The sequence below is a fragment of the Nilaparvata lugens genome, chromosome 2 (assembly GCF_014356525.2).
Source record: "Nilaparvata lugens isolate BPH chromosome 2, ASM1435652v1, whole genome shotgun sequence".
NCBI classification, from domain to species: Eukaryota; Metazoa; Arthropoda; class Insecta; order Hemiptera; family Delphacidae; genus Nilaparvata; species Nilaparvata lugens.
The window spans coordinates 15,987,433-16,006,594 of record NC_052505.1 but is presented as its reverse complement, the minus strand read 5'-3'; the positions used below and the strand labels follow the sequence as shown (position 1 = coordinate 16,006,594).

The 19,162-nt window shown below is 33.2% G+C and overlaps 1 protein-coding gene across 1 annotated transcript in view; it reads left to right on the top strand.

Annotated features, from left to right (window-relative positions):
* The window catches only part of LOC111052203 (muskelin), a 29,277-nt gene extending 15,052 nt beyond the window's left edge, over positions 1-14,225 (top strand). Inside the window, exons 8-14 of the mRNA XM_039420685.1 lie at positions 1,200-1,374; positions 2,349-2,546; positions 6,202-6,281; positions 9,232-9,343; positions 10,670-10,809; positions 11,640-11,742; positions 12,945-14,225. Of these exons, the coding sequence (XP_039276619.1) occupies positions 1,200-1,374; positions 2,349-2,546; positions 6,202-6,281; positions 9,232-9,343; positions 10,670-10,809; positions 11,640-11,742; positions 12,945-13,130 (994 nt within the window). The 3' untranslated portion in view covers positions 13,131-14,225. The remainder of the gene's footprint in view (positions 1-1,199; positions 1,375-2,348; positions 2,547-6,201; positions 6,282-9,231; positions 9,344-10,669; positions 10,810-11,639; positions 11,743-12,944) is intronic.
* Positions 14,226-19,162: the final 4,937 nt, after the last annotated feature.

Genomic DNA, 19,162 nt, shown 5'->3' with positions numbered 1-19,162 from the left:
AAAAAGTGCTAAATAAACGTCTACAGTTTCATCAATGCTGTATCCACAATATGAAAACGCATGCAGTTAATATGTCTTTGAATGAAGGTATTGTTATTTACATAAAGAAATTATATTCTTCCATTTTTATTTAATTGAAATTTCAAAATTATTCGAGCCCTGATAGAATGACTGACTCACTGTACAGGAATGAGGGGTATTTTGGCAAGCTGAGCAAAAAAATAAGGTCATATGCACCTTTTCGTTATATCTTCAAATGAAAAATGAGTTTTGTGGGTTGTCAAAACTCCCTCTGAAAGGGAAACTATTCAACTTATTCTATCTTTTAGTAAAATAACAATGATCAGCCATCCATGTATCATCTTGTATACTATAATAAAGGGAAGAACTGGATTATAAACGTAGCCTATACAGGTGTAAAGTATATTGACGCATTATCACATCAGAACTACTGGACTGATTAACTTGAAATTTTGCATATAGATTCTTGCTTAACCCAGGGTGGTTATAGACCAATTTTAAATTCTTCAAGATTTGATTACATCAAGTTTTCAATTATTTATCATGCTTCCAGTTTGTATGGAAGCAGCAGAAGATTTCTCTTAAAAGGGAAATTAGAAGATAGGTATGATCTGTGATCCTTTTCGAATGATAAAAACAGGTTTTCCGTCACACCTAAATTTCTCCGCCATTTTGAATCCAACTTCTTTTGTAGCTTTGCCTAGCTGCTATAAATGATTATGCAAAGTTTCAATTTCGTATGTTTAACCATTATTTAGAAAAAAATAATGAGTGAAAAAAGCAAAATGGCCGCTGTGTGACTAACTGAAGACCTTCGGACAATTTAAATATGATATTTAGATACGTTTTTTACCCAGGAGCAATGCACTAGAGTATTCGTAAGGAGTTCGTAAACACTCTGTATAGTAAAAAGATTGAAATAACAATGGGTAAAAAACAACTCTGAGAGAGTGAACAGTAAACTTGAAACACTGGAAAAAAGACAAACTTAAAACTGGACAAACTGGGGACATGACATACTAAAAATTTGATAAACTGAAAACGTGACGAAGTGAGAACTAGACAAACTCAATACTTGATTTAGTGAAAACTTGACAAACTGAAACCTGCTGCTAGCATTAGAAACCGTGTTGTAATTTTCAAGTCGAAACTATTTAAATCGAATACGTTGTTTTCAGAATAACGACAACTGAAGCTATTGCTTCATCAGAACCAGTGTACTCGGGCCTGTTTTCTTACCATGTATCGACCAACACTTGGAGAAATTTGTGTCCTGATTCTCCGATTCAGCCAGATCCAAATAGCACTCCCACGCTACGCTCCAGAGTTAGTCACTCCATGCTCTTCCATCCGGTGAGTATTTCAATTCAGTTGCGATTTTTCAAATGAATGTGTTCTCGTAACTATTCAATAGTTTAGTTTCAGTATCAAATTTAAAAAAAAATCAAAATGTTTTTATTGTCATAAGGTTATATAAATGTATTATCATAGAGAAACAATAGCGTAAGTAGATATCCCATGGTATAGGGCGTTTATGTCGCAACTTTTACTGTTATCTCAAGCCGATAGCCCACATAGTTCTTTCCCGTGAAGCTTTATGACGCTGGTAGTCTCTAATATTGTGCCGTTCATACACTCTTACCCGGTAAAAACAGTAAAAATCAACAATAATCGACAGTAATCGGCTTGGGATAACAGTAAAAGTTGCGACATAAACGCCCTATACCATGGGATATCTACTTATGCTATTGTTTCTCTATGGTATTATACATACATTTTGCATACTCAAATCAGAAAAATGTCAAGAGTTATTAGGAGCTTTTCAAAGTGAATGAAATAAAATTATTTATACATTCTTGTTCAAGGTAGGTGCAACAAATAGTGTATTGACAAAGTACAAATGAAATCAAACATAAATCATGTATCAGGCTAAACTTCATATCATTTTAGAATCATCAAGGTTAGTTATTAGTTTCAGTTTTAATATTCATTAGTTTGATTCATCGACAATTTACATTACAATATTACAATATTTATCCATTCATTTATTGCATAAAGAAAATACAATAATCAGAAATGAAAAACTGGCTATTGCCCAAAACTTTTTATATTTCTTAAATTTGTCTCAAACGATGTGTACACAAAGGTGTTTTGAGAAGATAGCTTCTCTGATTGGTTCTCGTGGCATTTAATCGGGATTAAAAGTTAACAGACTTTTGTGCAACCGGGTTCATGAAACAGCCTCTCAATGCAACTACGACTGTTTAATATTATCAAATTGTTAAATAAATGATTAATCCTTATTAAAAATAAATAAACGTTTTCAGATTTACAGGAAGCTGTTCATATTCGCTGGCCAAAGAAATAAGGACTATTTGAATGATTTCTTTTCGTACGATGTGGACTCTGGCCTGGTCGAGCACATTTCAGACGGCAGCAAGAGAGATGCCTCCGCCTTGCCAGCGGCTGGCTTCACGCAGAGAGCAACCATAGATCCGCAGCTCGACGAAATCTACGTTCTCTCAGTGAGTGGATAGTATTACATTGAACAAATTATACAGGGTGGAGCAGGCCGATTGACGAGTTTGGAAGGGTTATGAGTAATGAACCGTTAAACTTAGAAAAAAAACGTTTTAATTGGTTCAATTCACTTTGAAATATAGTTTAATTGTTAATTTTTCGGAAATTATATAAGTTGAACGGCGGCCATAAGCAGCAATATACTAATGTAGCGTATTTTTTAAGTTTAAAAACGCATTTTGGCACACTGCAATTGGTAAGGCTATTCTCTGATTTGCTCCTTTAGTTCTTCCAAGGTGTGTGGGCGATCTTTGAAAACTTTATTTTTCAGGTAACACCATAGAATACGATCGCATATACTTAAATCGGGTGAGCATGCCGGCCACCTCAAGTCCACCCTTCGTGAGATAAGCCGCTCTGGGAACATGGTCTCAACACATTCATTGAAATGGGCCTGTATGGGCTGTAGCTTCATCTTGCTGAACCATATTTCTCCCAAGTCATATTCCTCAGCAATTTATTCCACTTTGCTGCGCAGAAACGTAAGTAGCATTGTCACATAACGCTGGGAGGTGACGTTGACGGTGATGTTGCCATTCTCAAAGAACTATGGCCAGCACGCTCACCCAATTTGAAAATGCGATTTTTTTCTATGATATTAAATAAAAATAAAGTTTCCAAAGATCGCCCACACACCTTGGAAGAACTAAAGGAGCGAATCAGAGAAGAGCCTTACTAATCACAGTGTACCAAAATTCGTTCTAAAACTTCAAAATACGCATCAGTGTATTGCTGCTTATGGCTGCCATTTAAGTAATATAATTTATAATAAATTAACAATAAAAACCTTATTTCAAACTGAATTGAACCCATTAAATTGTTTCTAAGTTGAACGGTTCATTACTTATAACCCTTCCAAACTCATCAATCGGCTCTGTCCAATATCTACTATTACTTCAGACCCCATTAAGTAGAAATTTTATTGAAATAAAAACACTTTATTCCACAAATGCAATAATTTATTCATACTTTCAGCTTGATAGACATAGGCCTACTTAATTCAGTGATAGAGCTATTGATAAATTCATCTCAACCAAAATACTTGACAATAGCCTGTATCAGAATCGAAGGAGAGGTAAATCAAAGATAAACCAAATTAGATTTAACTCTTTTTTAGGAAGAGGCTCCCACAAACTTGATCACAATAAATCTGTGGTACAAAGAAACCCATCAGGAGAATGTTTTCCAGTTAGGTGAAACCTTTAATATTATGATGTTATGGACAGTTCCAACACTTTGCATTTAATTTTTAATTTATTAGTTCAAAAGTTCTTTCACACACTTTATTTACACTGTTATTCCACATTCTGATTACACTGTTATTTCACATTTTATTTACACTGTTCTTCTACACTTCATGTAAACCGTTGTTTTGTAGAGTTGAAGCTCTTTCTTCTTATCGCTCGTATCCATTTTCGTTTCAAAGTTTCATTCTTTCGAAAAAGAAAATACCGTATGGAAACTTTTGGAGTCTTGTTATAATTCCCGCGACAATTAGGTACACAACAGTATCCCATGATATAAAACCCGAAATTCATTATTACTTTTCACAAACAAATATTAGAAGAATGATAAACAAACCATATTCATTGAAATGGAAGACCGTGAAAATTGAATTTGTATTCCAGTTTTGTTGATTACCATATCAGATGTGATAACAAATCAAATTCTTTTTCAAATTCAAATTCTTTTATTCTTCATCCAAAAAACAATACAACAAATATAAATAAATTCTGTCTCCCACACTATCAGAAAAATGTTTACAATACAATAATGTTACTTACAAAGCATATTAATAAAGCGTAATAACATAAAAACTTTCTATTCTACTATTAATGTTTATTATTCTTCTAATAGTGCAAGCTGACAGGCCGTACTTGAAGGAATTAATCCTTGCATGAACCTAAGGTCTGTGAGCAAGGATGAGCCCCTATCAGTCAGTCTGACGAGAATGAAATTTTATTATTAATTTACATATAAATTCATTAATTTATATTGGAAAAGGATGTTGACGTATCCTAAGATATTGAGAGGAGGACAGGGAAAACTCGAAATGAGAAACAAAGCACAAACCCCGACGATGTTGGATTTCAATTAGAAAAAAACTGTAGAGCTATTATAGGAATTATACCTTAATTGAAATTAATTAACAAGCATCAGCGCTCTTATTTTGATTGCTTACCGCCAGTAGATCATCGATCTACATGTGATGATGTCATAGTATATTAGAGATCAGTTGTGGGGCCTGAAGTAATAGTAGGTATTGCTCTGTCCCACTCTGTATGTATTATCACAGAAGACCAATAATTGATCACAAAAATAATAAGCTTCGTGATTTCCGGCTGGCCACTAACGGTAGAAAAATGCATGCACGTACACAGTCGACTCACATTGTTGTATCATCACAGCGACCGCTTCGATCAACATTTTTTGATGATAGGTCTTTGTATCTCCAATTATTGTTGTTTATTTTTTCTTCGCTGCTCTATTTGAGGTTGAATTATTTTTCTGTCATAATTTGTAATTTTCCAGTGGTTTATTTTATGTTGGAAGCCTCTCACTGATGACAGCTGTGATGTCTCAACAATGTAATACGACTGTGTATGTGCTTGCATGTTCTACCGTTAGTGGCCAGCCTAAATCGATCAAATGATCACCTAACAATATAAAAGAAACCAATAGAATCGGCAACACTATTATTATTAGCGTATGGCTTTTAATGGTGGGGAGACCCAAGGGTAGTTCCACCTCGCCGTATATAGTCCAAAGTTCCCCAATGAGAAACCGGACACTAAGGTTATTGTCGGCACAATATTTTTAATTTACATTTTTCACTTCGAAATGAAGTGGAACACCGTTCTCCAATATTTCTTCACTATAGTTGAAGTAGACGTATTAAACATTCTTTGAACTTTTTCAGGATTATAATAGCTTTTATAATAAACTTATCTATCGTTCACTTATCGATTACTTATCTTATAATATCTTACTTATCTATTTTTCAGGCTATGTCGGTTCGAGACTATTAAAATTCAAATTCAATTTATTTCCAGAAAGTACATTTTACTATATATTCCCTGAAAATTACTTCCTCTAATATGGAACAAGTCCGTGTTTAGAGGAGGAGTCATTACAACAATAGACACAATACAAGAAAGAAAAAGTTGACTTTCTACTGCTGTAGTTTACAAGCATAAGCTATTTAAACATATTTACATACAACAATACTTACAAATAAAATAATTGAAAGAAATACAATCTCAAATTCTTAGCTAATAATAATAGAAATAGATTCAATAAACAAAAACTGATTGCTTCTAAATTTCTCCTAAAACTTAGTTACTGATTCATTTTAATTTTTTTGGCATTGAACGCATAGCCAGAAAAATATGTATCAGATATTGAAAGTTGTTACAGAATGAGCTCAAGTATGTCCTCAGACCAGAGACCACCGTATTTTGTTTGAACTATCAGGAAGCTTCCCACTAAAGTGTCTATATGAACTCTTTATATAATATATAATTTTACAATCCTCCTTTGAAGTCAGAACTCTGATTCAATTCTATGATCATGACCGACGTTCTTATTCGTGTTTTCCAGGGTCTAAGTAAGGATAAAGAAAAGCGGGATGACAGCGTACAAAATTCTTTCTGGGTTTACTACATCAAACAAAATGAGTGGTAAGATATGCTATGATTTTATCTAAATTCGAGTCAATATATTTTGAACTCAGTCAAATTCAATTTAATTTTATTGAGCCAAAAACAATACACATACAGGCCAAGTCAAAACATCAAAATAACAATGTACTATAATAATGGAAGAGTTGAGAAAATAACTATGGTAAAAAACGAAAAACAATAGTCTACAAAATTTCTACTGTAAAACTAGATTTACCATAAATCAAGATCAATCATAAATCAAGAGTAGATAGTGATTGGTGAGCTACCAGTTGAATGAATGGAACTAAGAATGGTTTAATATTGATTATTTATCCAGTTATTCATTCATTTACTGAACCACACATCATAAAATACAATGTGATTGACAACAGGCTTAGCCCAAAACTGTCTCTCTCCCAATTTTTGATAGATAAGATTTAAAAGAGTCTCCAAAACAATAAGGTTATTTTCTAAACTTTTCTAAAATTATGAGTCTAATTTGCACTCTAATTACTTAGACAATAATTATTTGAATATATTCAAATAAATAGAGAGATATTCTCTTGATCCCATTAACTCACCTTATAAATCTGAGCCTGACAACAGGGGTGTTCCCTGAGGATTTAAAAATTGCTAAGGTTATACCAATCCACAAGTCTAGCAGTAAAAGTGATATGAATAACTACAGGCCCATTTCCTTGTTATGTGTTGTATCAAAGATATTGGAGAAGTGTGTCAAATTGCAATTTCAGAGGTATTTGGAAGAAAACAACTTGCTTTCAAATCGTCAATTCGGCTTCCGGAAAAGCAAGAATATACCTCGGATGCACTGTTTGCGATTAATAAGGCATTCATGGAGGCAATCAATCTAGACCAGAAGGTATTATCAGTTTTTGTTGACCTGGCCAAGGCTTTCGATTCGATAGACAGAGACATACTCTTTGCTAAACTGGAGTTTATGGGGGTGAGAGGCTTGGCCTTGGCCTGGTTCAAGAGCTATCTTGGTAATAGAAGACAGGTGGTTTCCATCGGACCAAAAATGAGTGAAGTCAGTGAGGTAGAATATGGTGTGGTTCAGGGCAGTACCCTTGGGCCAGTTTTATTCCTTGTTTACATTAATAACATTGATAAGATGAACATTGAAGGCGAGCTCTTCCTATTTGCGGATGATACTGCTGTAATATTTAGGGGTGCAAGTTGGAATGAAACATTTTTAAAGGCTGAAATGGGAATGAAGAAGCTGAAGGCATGGTTTGATCAGAACATCCTCACCATGAATGTAGGTAAGACAAAATGCCTGCCCATTGCACTCAGACCTTGTAGTGAGCCTCCAGATAATATAGTTTTGAAATTGCACTCCTGTGATGATACCTATGGCACTGTCAGCAACTGTCAGATCATTGATAGGGTGAAGAGTTACAACTATCTTGGAGTTATAATAGATTCTAACCTTAGATATGAGAATAACATAATCAGTTTGCAACGTAAGCTTAGAAAAATTATTTACATTTTTCATCAGCTAAGCTTCATCCTGAACAAACAGGAAATTAAGACAGTTTATTTTGCTTATGTTCAGTCGACCTTAAGTTATGGTGTTATTGCATGGGGAGGAGCAGTTAGAACTGCACTGGAGCCTTTATATGTAATACAGAAGCTTATAATCAAGGCCGGCTTGAAACTGGAGAGACAATATCCCACCGAGGCACTCTTTGAATATTCTCAATTATTGACTGTCAGGCAGATATATATGAAGAATGTACTTGTATTCACGTACAAAAACAGGGATTTCATGGTAACCGAGGTAGCACATAGCTACAATACTAGAAGCTCTGCAAATGTGGGGCTACAGGTCCCCAGAATTGTCAAATCAATAAATCGCACCAACCCATTCTACGTCTCCAACATTTTATTGAGGAAAGCACCATCCAGAGAAATAATAGAGCCCACGGTAGGTTTGCTTGCTTACAAAAGAATCATCGATGGTTGGCTGCGTGCAAATGGTGCCAATAACTCAGAGAATTTCCTCGAACCCTTCCTTATACAGGTAGTTTACAATAATAATAAAAACATTTTAAAAACATTGAAATGAAATAAAAGCTCTAGTATGGAATCCTAACTAACTCACTAATTCCTCAACTAACCCATAGCCCTACATAAATCCTTTTCTTCTTATCTTGTATTGCCGTTTGTTCTTTGCTCTTCTTTCTAAATCTGTAAAGGTTATATTCATTTATTTCTCTAAACTTCTACTCAACTATTTTAGTCACAAAATATCACAGTATAATGATACTCGTCCCACACACAAGTCCAAGACTCATGTGGGACTATTTCCTTTGTTGTTGTGTCGGTGCAAGTCAATGATGTATTTTGTAAGTTATATTTCTTATAGGCTAATAGGCTAGTTGTTTTGGGCCATCGGTTGTTGGCTGTGTCGTGGTTGTTTGTGATTGAATAACATACAGTATAGTGGGCATGTTTGCGATGCAGTCGTCGACCGATGGCTCGGAATTTTGGATAATGGAATAAAATTGCAGGTTTTGTTAATTTTTTTTTCAAGACTTGCAAACTTTCTATGGCTTAGCAATAATATTCTAGGTCAATAATGCAATACGGTACGTCTTTGTGAATTGATATTTTTTTTGTATTCCTTTATACTAAAAGCATATATCTATGTATTCTTGTGCACTGTATATGACAATAAAGAATTATTGAATTGAATTATTTAAAGACAATAATTTTAGACAAAAATATTTAGACAATAATTATTTAAAGAATATATATTGTGTTCTGTGTATCAATAAATAAATAATGATAAATTATGCTTTTGGACTCCAAAGCGAAGCTCGGTGCCCCGATATATTTAATATGACAATGAGTAACAAACAAATTGATAAAAAATTGTAGCTTTTGTGATTCGTTATGAATTATTTGAAAAGTGAACTTTTATATTCAATGCATTAATTTTCAGGAGTTGCGTTTATCGGAATGAGAACGCTGAAGAACAGTACTGGAGCAAGATGCAACACTTGGAACCTTGTCCTAGGTTTGCTCATCAGTTAGTCTACGACCACGTTAATAAGGTTCGTACTTTGTACATAAATATATATTTTTCGTTTGTTTACAATATGTAAACATCTAGTAGCAAAGAGATCAATGTAAAAGGTGACTCCTCAACGTTGTAGAGTACATTCGAAAATATGAAGAATTTTTCGAATATTAGTTGAACAAAATGACGTATAATTTCAATTTTCGATAATATTGAAGAGATAATAACTAAATGCTCGTTGCTAGCGCACAAACTTAGTTTTGCTGGCAACGCTAATATTAATTATATTATTACTTGGTGAAAGCTTCTATAATCTCGAATGTAAATTTTTCCATATATGAACCTGAACACTTATTTATTTATTTATTTATTTTAAGGTTAGCAAAAAATACAAGAATCGGAAAAGAAAAAACAGGCTATTGCCTAAAACTTCTTCAATTTCCTAATTTAGTTTTAAATTGTCCAAATATTATAGGTTATGTCCATTCAAATTTCTACACCAAATCACAATCTAAAATATAAATTAGAATAAAACAAACAATTTTAAATTTGGATGGATTAATAATAAAAGTTTCTTAAAAACATGAAACAAACTATAAATTCACAAAATAAAGAATAAAAACACTTAAATTTTGAGCTCGAAAATATCACATTCACCATAGCTATATAACCGGTAGTGACATACGGGTGTGAAACTTGGGTTCTCAACTCCCAAAATATCATCGCATTGAGGATTGTTGAAAGAAAAGTAATAAGAAGAATTCATGGCCCCATATGCGAAAATGGAGAGTGGAGAATCAGAAGCAATGCAGAGATAGGTAACATTCTGCGGGGAAAAGATATAGTACTATTCATGAAGTCTAGAAGAATCAGCTGGCTGGGTCAAGGGCAAAGAATGGAGAATAATAGGATGCAGAAGCAGATGCTTGTTGGAAGAATGGAGGGAAAAGAGGTCGCCCGAGAACACGTTGGCTGCAGGATGTGGAAAAGGATCTAGCGTGCCTAGGAGTGAGGAACTGGAAGAGACTGGCTAATCAGAGAGATGAAAGGAGGCGAATTGTTGAGGAGGCCAAGGTCCACGTAGGGCTGTAGCGCTTCGTAAGAAAAGAAGAAGATGGAACCTGAAATTTGTTTCCATGTTTGTAAATGTTGTTCGTTTATTTGACAATCAATTTGATTCAATTTTGATTTGGTACGTGGCGGGCGGACCAGACTTATTTTAGTTGGCGAATTGAAGCCTGATCAGTATGGTCTCCTCAACCAGCCTCCTTTATTTGATACTTGAGTAATAAGTCCTGGATCGTATTTATAATAAATTCAATTTTTGTCAGTTAGAAAATATACTATGATATTGTTTTAGGTGCACTATTTGTTCGGTGGCAACCCTGGCAAAGCATCTTCGCCGAAACTCAGACTGGATGACTTCTGGCGGCTCACCCTCTACAGACCCACCTATCCTCAACTATTGCAGAGGTTCCGATTTCTCATTCGAAAATACAGGTAATATGCTCTCATTATGCTATTACTCCAAACTCTGAATAAAAAATTAGATGAAAATTGGACTGAGTTGTCGAATTGAATATATCCAGTCATATGGGCTTGTATGAAGAGATTGAAATTCGCTTTATTTGACAAGAAGGATATTTTTGTCAAAGTCTCAACTTGTTTTATCCACAGTATAATAGCAATTACAGTTTTTCACAATCTCTAGTTTGACTTCCCATTATTTCTTTAACTCTATTCTGTTGTATTCGGTTCTATTCCTATTCTATTCTCATCTTTATTAGTGTAAGCTATTATTCTTTATTTATTCTTACCATAAGAACATCATTAAAATGTTAGGGAGAGAAAGTTAACCTTGTGCTATTCCTCTCCCAAATTTAGTAGAGGTTACGCATAGTCCGAAATAGGTTAAGTCTCAAGTTCTCCACTTCACAAAACTTTCAGTCCAAAAAATGAAAGATTGAGAAAGTATAAAGGCCATTCCACATCAACGTGGTATTCAAAACGTATAAACAAAAACATAGCTTGAGATGCTCGCGGCTATGCCATACCACGTCGGTTTGAATTGGCTTATTTGATAAAATGAAGACCGATTTTTTAAAACATCCTTTAAATACATGGAAGAATACGTCGGTCACGTTAGTGTGAAATTATCTTTATTTAGAACTAAATAATCTGAACTATACTTCCGAATAATAATTATTTCTGACTTCAAATTCCATTACTATCAATAAAGTTGAGATAATCAGTTTTACACAAAACTTGTTGAAATTAATATTCTTTGCTTTGTTAGTCCTGTAACTTACTTTTGTTTTAATATTTTCCAGGTTTCAAGAATTAGCTTCTTCAGATAGTTTGCAAGCCCTTCACTATCTGCAAACGTCTCTCTCGGACATCATTGATCATGAAGATCCAGAACAAACAAAAGAAGTAAGGTTTAAACAATCATCCGATATCAAAGCTAATATTATTCAGATTTTTTAAATCTACAATCTTTGTAAAATATCTAAAAAATCATGGTATTCGATCATGCATTTTAACATAAATTATACTTGAAGTATTCCTGTGAATAATATATCTCATTCTTATAGAGAGTTATTAAAACATAGATAATTTTTTTGTAACTTATCATTGATCGAAACTCGTTAAAAACCTATAGATTTAATGGTCGTTCAGATTTTCCGTAATAAGTGTCCTAGAAACCGGGTCTATAGTGAGGTCCACCCAGTATTTTATTAACATTGGTGTTTCTATTCTTGTCTAACATTCGATAAAGTAGATAGTCATCTTCTTCTTGCCTGAACCAAGGTCTATAAATACAAATCATGACACTCGTGTTCCTTATGGAGCGGCCATTATGTGGGGTCTTTATGGCGGTACATTTGAAATATTCCAATCTGCTCATAACAAAATCATGCATTATGCTTTTTAAAAACAATATTCTGGTTCAGATAATATGTAAAATCAGGTTTTCGATTTTTTAATAATGAAATTTCAATAATAAATGGTTTAATAATTCATCTTTTTATTATTAAAAATATTGTTCTTATTCTTGTAACTTGTTATGATTCATAAGGCATTGGGACAGAAGGCAAACCTCAAAAAGAGTTTGAAGTTCCAAATCTAAAAATCAACAATTCAGTTCCTAGTTGGGATCTAAAGATTATTATTCTGTGGGAAGAATAATTTATTTTACAATTCAAAGCCAAACAATATTCCTTGAACAATATAACAAAATAACACATCATGTTGTTCAATCTATAATGATAACAGCTGATAAATTTGAAAATTGGTGAACTAGAACCCCATAAAATGGCAATTTTGCAATGCATCACGGGATTGTGTCATGGCCTGTATTTATAGACCTTGGCCTGAACATTATTTGAATTTCTTGTAATATAGTTTATTTATTCAATCACTCATCATAATACAACTTTAGAAAAGTACCACAGACTCGAGCCCAAAACGGTTCTAATTCTCAATCATACGACAGTTTAAATGCAGCTAGATATTTATTACTTTCACATTTACAACTTACACACTGCAATTTACAATCCAATACAAGCAAACCCCACAGATTATTAAATTTAAAAATTAGTAAAATTGAGAGGATAATGTGAGGTTTTGTTCAGTTCCAGAAGCTGGCTTCAGTGATATTCCAGGAGAGCGACTGTTGCCGGGGTCAGTCGTCGGCTCACGAGGACATGCAGACCAGGTGCTTCCAGCAGCGTTGCCAGCTATTCGAGGAGCTCTGTGCCTTCTTCCCCGCCAACATGACTCAGCCACAGGCTGACCTGCTCGACCTTGTTCCTATGTAGTGATTTCTCCTTTCAACAACAAATCGACTCAATTCTTTCAATTTGAATTGAATTAACTAATCTAATCTCTTCTCACATATGTGTTCTATCTTGACACATAGCATTGTGCAATACATGTTCTCAGCCTCAGCGACATCAGCTCTTGCTCCAACAACAAATTGACTCTATTCTTTCAATTTGAATTGAATTAACTAATCCAATCTTTCTTTAGTTGCATTACAAGTCATTCGATGTACCACTTGAGCTGAGATCAAGAATTTATCTCTTATTACCACTGTATTCAGTCGTACTTTATTTTTTAAGCCTTGTAATATAATTCTCTCATTATATTTGTTTATTGAGCTCGCATTTACTCTATCTCGACTATCATTGAAATCTAATGGTATAATATTGAATTCAATCAGGAAGCTCCTTGATTTTCTCTAACATTGTATAATCGTATTGCTGAAATACGTGAGAAAAGACTGCTAGGTTTTACACTATGAACAGAGATATTGTGAAATTTCTCCGTATTAAGGTGAAATAAAATCGATATTATTATGCACATTATATGCAACTGTCAATATCGTTTTTATTTCACCTCAATTGCTAGCTAGCTTTTTATGAAATTGAACAGTTCTGCAATTTTGAAGGATTTACCATTTGGTTGAATTTTCAACAGATCTCTCTATATTCTGTTGAAGATGAAACGTTACCAACTATCACTTTTCTCTGATTGAAATTTGTAAATAATTGATCAATGTTTATTTTAAATCTATGCTCTATGAATATTTCTTCTCTTCCTGTAACTGTATTTGTAAACAGGAAGATTTTTAAATTTTATACTCTGCTTGGAATTGACAAATACGCTTGATCGTAGTACTTTATTCGTTATATGAATGTGTAAATATTATTGCAGAATTTTCAACATTGAATGTTTTGTTAAGAAATAGGCAGCTATGTATCTTGATAGAATAGTCGACAAGTTTCTGATATAATTGTATTGTCTATTTTCTGTAGTAAACTATTGAGTATTAGTTAGCAGCATTTGCAATGACTTGAACTTCCTAGATCAAGGTCGAGGCGACCTGTAAATTCCAATTTTACTAGATTTGTGAAATTTCAAATTATTGAACTGGATTTGTAGATTACTTCAAGTAGTTTTTTAGAATTATTTTTGTTGATACTATACTATCACTTGTTTTATCACAACTTTACCAGTTAACTGGATTACTTTTAATGAGAAATAATAAAAAAAATATTCTAATTGATTAAACATCATTTTACTAAATTGTTTGTTTTCCAAAACTAACTGAACTATCTCCTAAAATGTAATGTATGCAAAAACTTGAAAACATAAATCCTACTTCATCTGTCAGTTTGAATAAATCATGTAACTTACCTTCTACTGAAATAATTTCTATTTTGTATAAAATTTAATATTTTTCAAAGTAATGATCAATACTGTACAGACATTTCGATCAATCGGCAAGAAACCTTCTCTTATGCATCGAAACTTGACTGTTCATTATCCTAGTATTTCTAGTAGTTTTCTTGAATAGTTTGAAACAAAACAATAGTTTTGAATAGTTTTCTTTGAAAGCTTTGCTATTCGCATGTTTTATTATTTTAAATCTTTACACTGTAAATAATATCTTGTAAAACTGTTTCTTTATTTCGTTTTTAATATTTCAAACATGAATATTATTGTTTACACATTTGTATTTATTATAGTATTGTTTCTTGCTCCCTATTATGTACTTTGCAATTAAATTATTTGATATTATTTCAATAGAGTAGGCTATTTATATACACTATTAGATGTAAATGTATAGTGTTTCGTGCTAAGATTGTTGTTTTTCTGACTAAAGACTAATTATATATGTTTTGTTGAATTTCGTGTTTATTTCGCAGTCCCTTTCGTTCTCTTTCTTGCTTATTTCCGTTTTTTGTCTCCACTATTCAAAATTATTGAGTTTTCCACTGGATTTAATAATTTATTATCAATACATCATGAATATTAACCTAATTCATGGCATATGATATGGGGATGGTGTGCAGTTATCTGAGAAAGGAGAATAACTCTTCATTACACTCTATTAAAGTTTTATTTGCACTTTGCAATATTGAAAATCTGATGGCTACTGAATTTTTCAGGAAATTTTGGGGTCGGGGTGCAGTAAGTTCTGAAAGGAATATCAAGTGCAAGTTCTATTTGCACTTTGCAGTATCAGGATTTCAATGGTTATCAAATATTTTAAATATAAAATATTTCATGAAAATTTATAAATTTCTCTTTTATGTGTACACTTTGACTCATTATTGAAAAAAATCAATTTATTTAGTCCAGACAATGCATGCTCAAAAAAGTGTATAGAGGGAAAAGTTGGGAAAACAATTTGTGACCCTGAAGTTCCTAACCTAACCTACCCTCATCCCCTTAGCACATGAGTTAGGAATAAGGACTTTTGATTTGTTCTCCTCCTAACTAGTCTCGACAAAGCTGCAAAGTCAAAAATTTTGTTTAAAACATTCCCTCTAAATTCCTTTATCAATTATTGGTCTATTGTTGCAAAAATAGAGATTTCACACTCAATACAGTACTAAAACTGCTGCAAAAGGAGTAGGAAAATTCCTAAAAGTGTAAAATTATACATCAAATTGAAGAGAATTTAATGCATTATAAGCTTATAATCAGCATGTAGTTTTTCCGTCGATTTTTAAAAAATTATACCTAAGAGAAAAAATAGAAATAAATTGGTGGCAAACGTGTTTTTTTTAATGTCACTCCTTCAAGAGCGGATATGTCAAAGACTAGAGGAGATTAACTCAAAAAGTTGTGGAATGAATATTGTAGGAAATTATGTAAGCTTTAATTTGTTATATGACAGTCAAGTCCTAAGGATTTAGTTTTAGAGTTTTATGCGAGAAACCAAAAAAATGGTACCTACATTTAAACCACCCCCACCCCTTCAGCACAGGAGGTAGGGTTGGGGACTTTTGATATGTTAACCTCTCTACTAGGTACCCTAAATAGAACTGCAAGGTCAAAAATTGTCTTCTCAAATTTTTCCTCTATAACCTTTCCTTGACTGGACTAATTTGGATATGAAGAGTTTGAATTTAGTAAGCTTAATTCATTTGTAATATTATTATAGCTATAATGGTATAAATGTTTTTCTCCCTCAGGAAAATTGTTAACCTCGGCTTCAAACTTTTCCCTCTGGGAGAAAAAACTGTACGGTAGCCTACTATACTTGTTACTCTAGATATACAAAGAACGGTTGGGTTAGACTCAGTAGAAAGATCTAGGTCTAAAGTTTGCCAATGCCAACTTTTCGTAATCAAGTTGATGTTGACCAATTCTCCAAAATAATTCAATTAAAATTCCCGAATTTGCTTTTTCATCTGATGGTTGGACTACAAGTACAAGGTCTACATCCCTCCATTCCCATGGATTTAAAATTCCCACTACGTATAGTCGACATTTCAAATCTCGATTACGACAGTCGACGAATCGACGTCATTTCGACGTTTTGATTTTGACAGTTCGACTTTTCAAATTTAAAGAAATAACAACCACGTCCACGAGTCACAAGCTTTGAGGTTTGAGCGTAAGCATAACCTCTTTTCTACAAATGCGGTATAACAGTATTTAATAATGATACTTTATTTACAATACTTCATTTGTATAATAATATTTATAATATTCATTCTTAAGTATAGTGGCTTGTATTTTCGAATCTAATGTGTTAATCTTTAGTAAGTTCGGCAACTTCTGACTAACTATTAAGTTGGTGATTTTGGTTCAAACCTCTGTTTAAAACCAGGTAGGCCTAATTTGTTATAATTGTATTTAAATTATTATGATAATGTCTTTTCACTCTTATTTTCATTGTTATTCTCAATTGATTTTTTATTATCTATTATATAAAAGTCTTATTGAAACTCGTTTTTTTGCTACCGTTGTTATTGTTCATGTTCTTTAATAACTTATTTGAGCTTGAATAAAAACATTACTATTTAAATAAATAAATAAATAAATAAATAATTTTATCGACTAGATCGCACGCCATCCTACGGAATTTGTACGGGGAGAACCAAAAGATATCCAAGTGCTGAGAACAACTATTGAAAATTCTCTGTGCTCTATTCAGAGGAGAGTTATAATGACTCACCGTTCTGGAGCGTGAGATATGAAAAGAAAAGGTCGAACGGCGAGCAATGGTATTTATATAAATATTAATTTTGGAAAGCAGATACGGAGAATCAATTTTGTTATTTAAAAGATTATAAAGGAAAAGAAGAGATTTGACGTCACGTCTGACTTTCAGTGATTTAATTTCAAACATACTTCTTAAAGAATTGGTAGGGTAATCAAACGGGCAGAAAACATTGTGCTTTTTATAATAAATACATCTCAAGAATTTATTCTGCATTCGTTCTAGTATTTGAATCTGTTCATTATAATATGGATTCCAAATTTCGCTAGCATATTCCATCAGGCTTCTTACAATTGATTTGTATAACAGTACCAAAGGCACTATGTCTCCAAAGGGTGAGCATGTCCTCAAGATGAATCCCATCTGCTGATTAGCTCTGTTAGATATGTAATCTACATGTGCATTGAAAGAAAAATCAGAACTGAAAACCACTCCAAGATCCTTGAACGATTCCACCTTTTCTAATGGTATACCATTTATATGGTAAACATGTATGAAAGGAGAAGACTGTCGAGTAAAACTCATGAATTTACATTTTCCTACATTTATTTTTAGTTCATTTGTAACACACCACTTGGACAAATTGTCAACGTCAATCTGTAAATCATAACAATCTCTCAGATCATTGACTTCTTTGAACAACTTGACATCATCTGCATACAAAAGACATTTTGATTTATTGATAACAGATGGGAGATCATTGATGAATAAAATAAAAAGGAGTGGCCCAAGGTTAGAGCCCTGAGGTACCCCCGATGTGCACTCAAAGAATTCTGATTTATATTGTTGAATTTTTACATATTGTTTTCTTGCTTGAAGGTAGCTCTGAACAAGATGAACCAGAGTATCGCAGAATCCCAACACTTTAAGTTTTCTTATCAGAAGTCTATGGTTGATAGTGTCAAAGGCTTTTGATAAATCTGTGTAAATAACATCAGTACGCCCTCCATCATCTAGAACATGTGACACTTCATTACTAAAAACCATAAGATTGGAAACAGTGGAGCGACGAGGTAAAAATCCATGCTGCTGGGGTGAAATAATTCTCTGACCCTGATCATAAATTATGGAATAAATAACTTTTTCAAAAACTTTAGAAAAACAATTTAAAATAGAAATTGGCCTATAATTTTTTATATCATTTCTATTTCCAGATTTGAAAACTGGAGTAACCCTTGCCACCTTCCATTTTGAAGGAAATTTACCCGTCCTCAAAGATAAATTAAAAATAAATTTCAATGGCTTTATCAAGACTGCGGCACAGCCTTTAACAATAAAAGTTGGAATCGCATCAGGACCCTCAGAGCAGCCAGACTTAAGCTCATTAATCGCAGACAGGATGTCATCAAAAGAGACTGACCCAACACCCCCATTCAACAATGAGCAGCACTCAGACATCTCAGGAACCCCCTCTTGTGCATCAGGTGTATCAGCCTCATAAACAGATTTAAAATATTTAGAAAACCCATCGACGATATTTGCCCCATAGTAGGACTCTCCGTCAAGTGTCATGGTCGACTCCACAAAAGAAGTTTTTCTTTTCGAATTCACATACTTCCAGAAATTTTTAACATTATTTCGCAAACTATTTTGAATTCTACTTAAATATGCCTCATAGGCTGCTGAAATTCTAGTTTTAAGAGATGCTCGTAATGTTTTAAATATATTATCATGATAGGGTGAAGTTCTTCTCTTTCTTGAACACTTATTCTTCAATTTCAAATCAGATATGATATCATGTGTGAACCAGGGAGGATACTTATTATTTGAAAAAATCACCCTCCTCTTAGGAATGAACTCATTGAAATGATGGTAAAGTATTTTATAAAA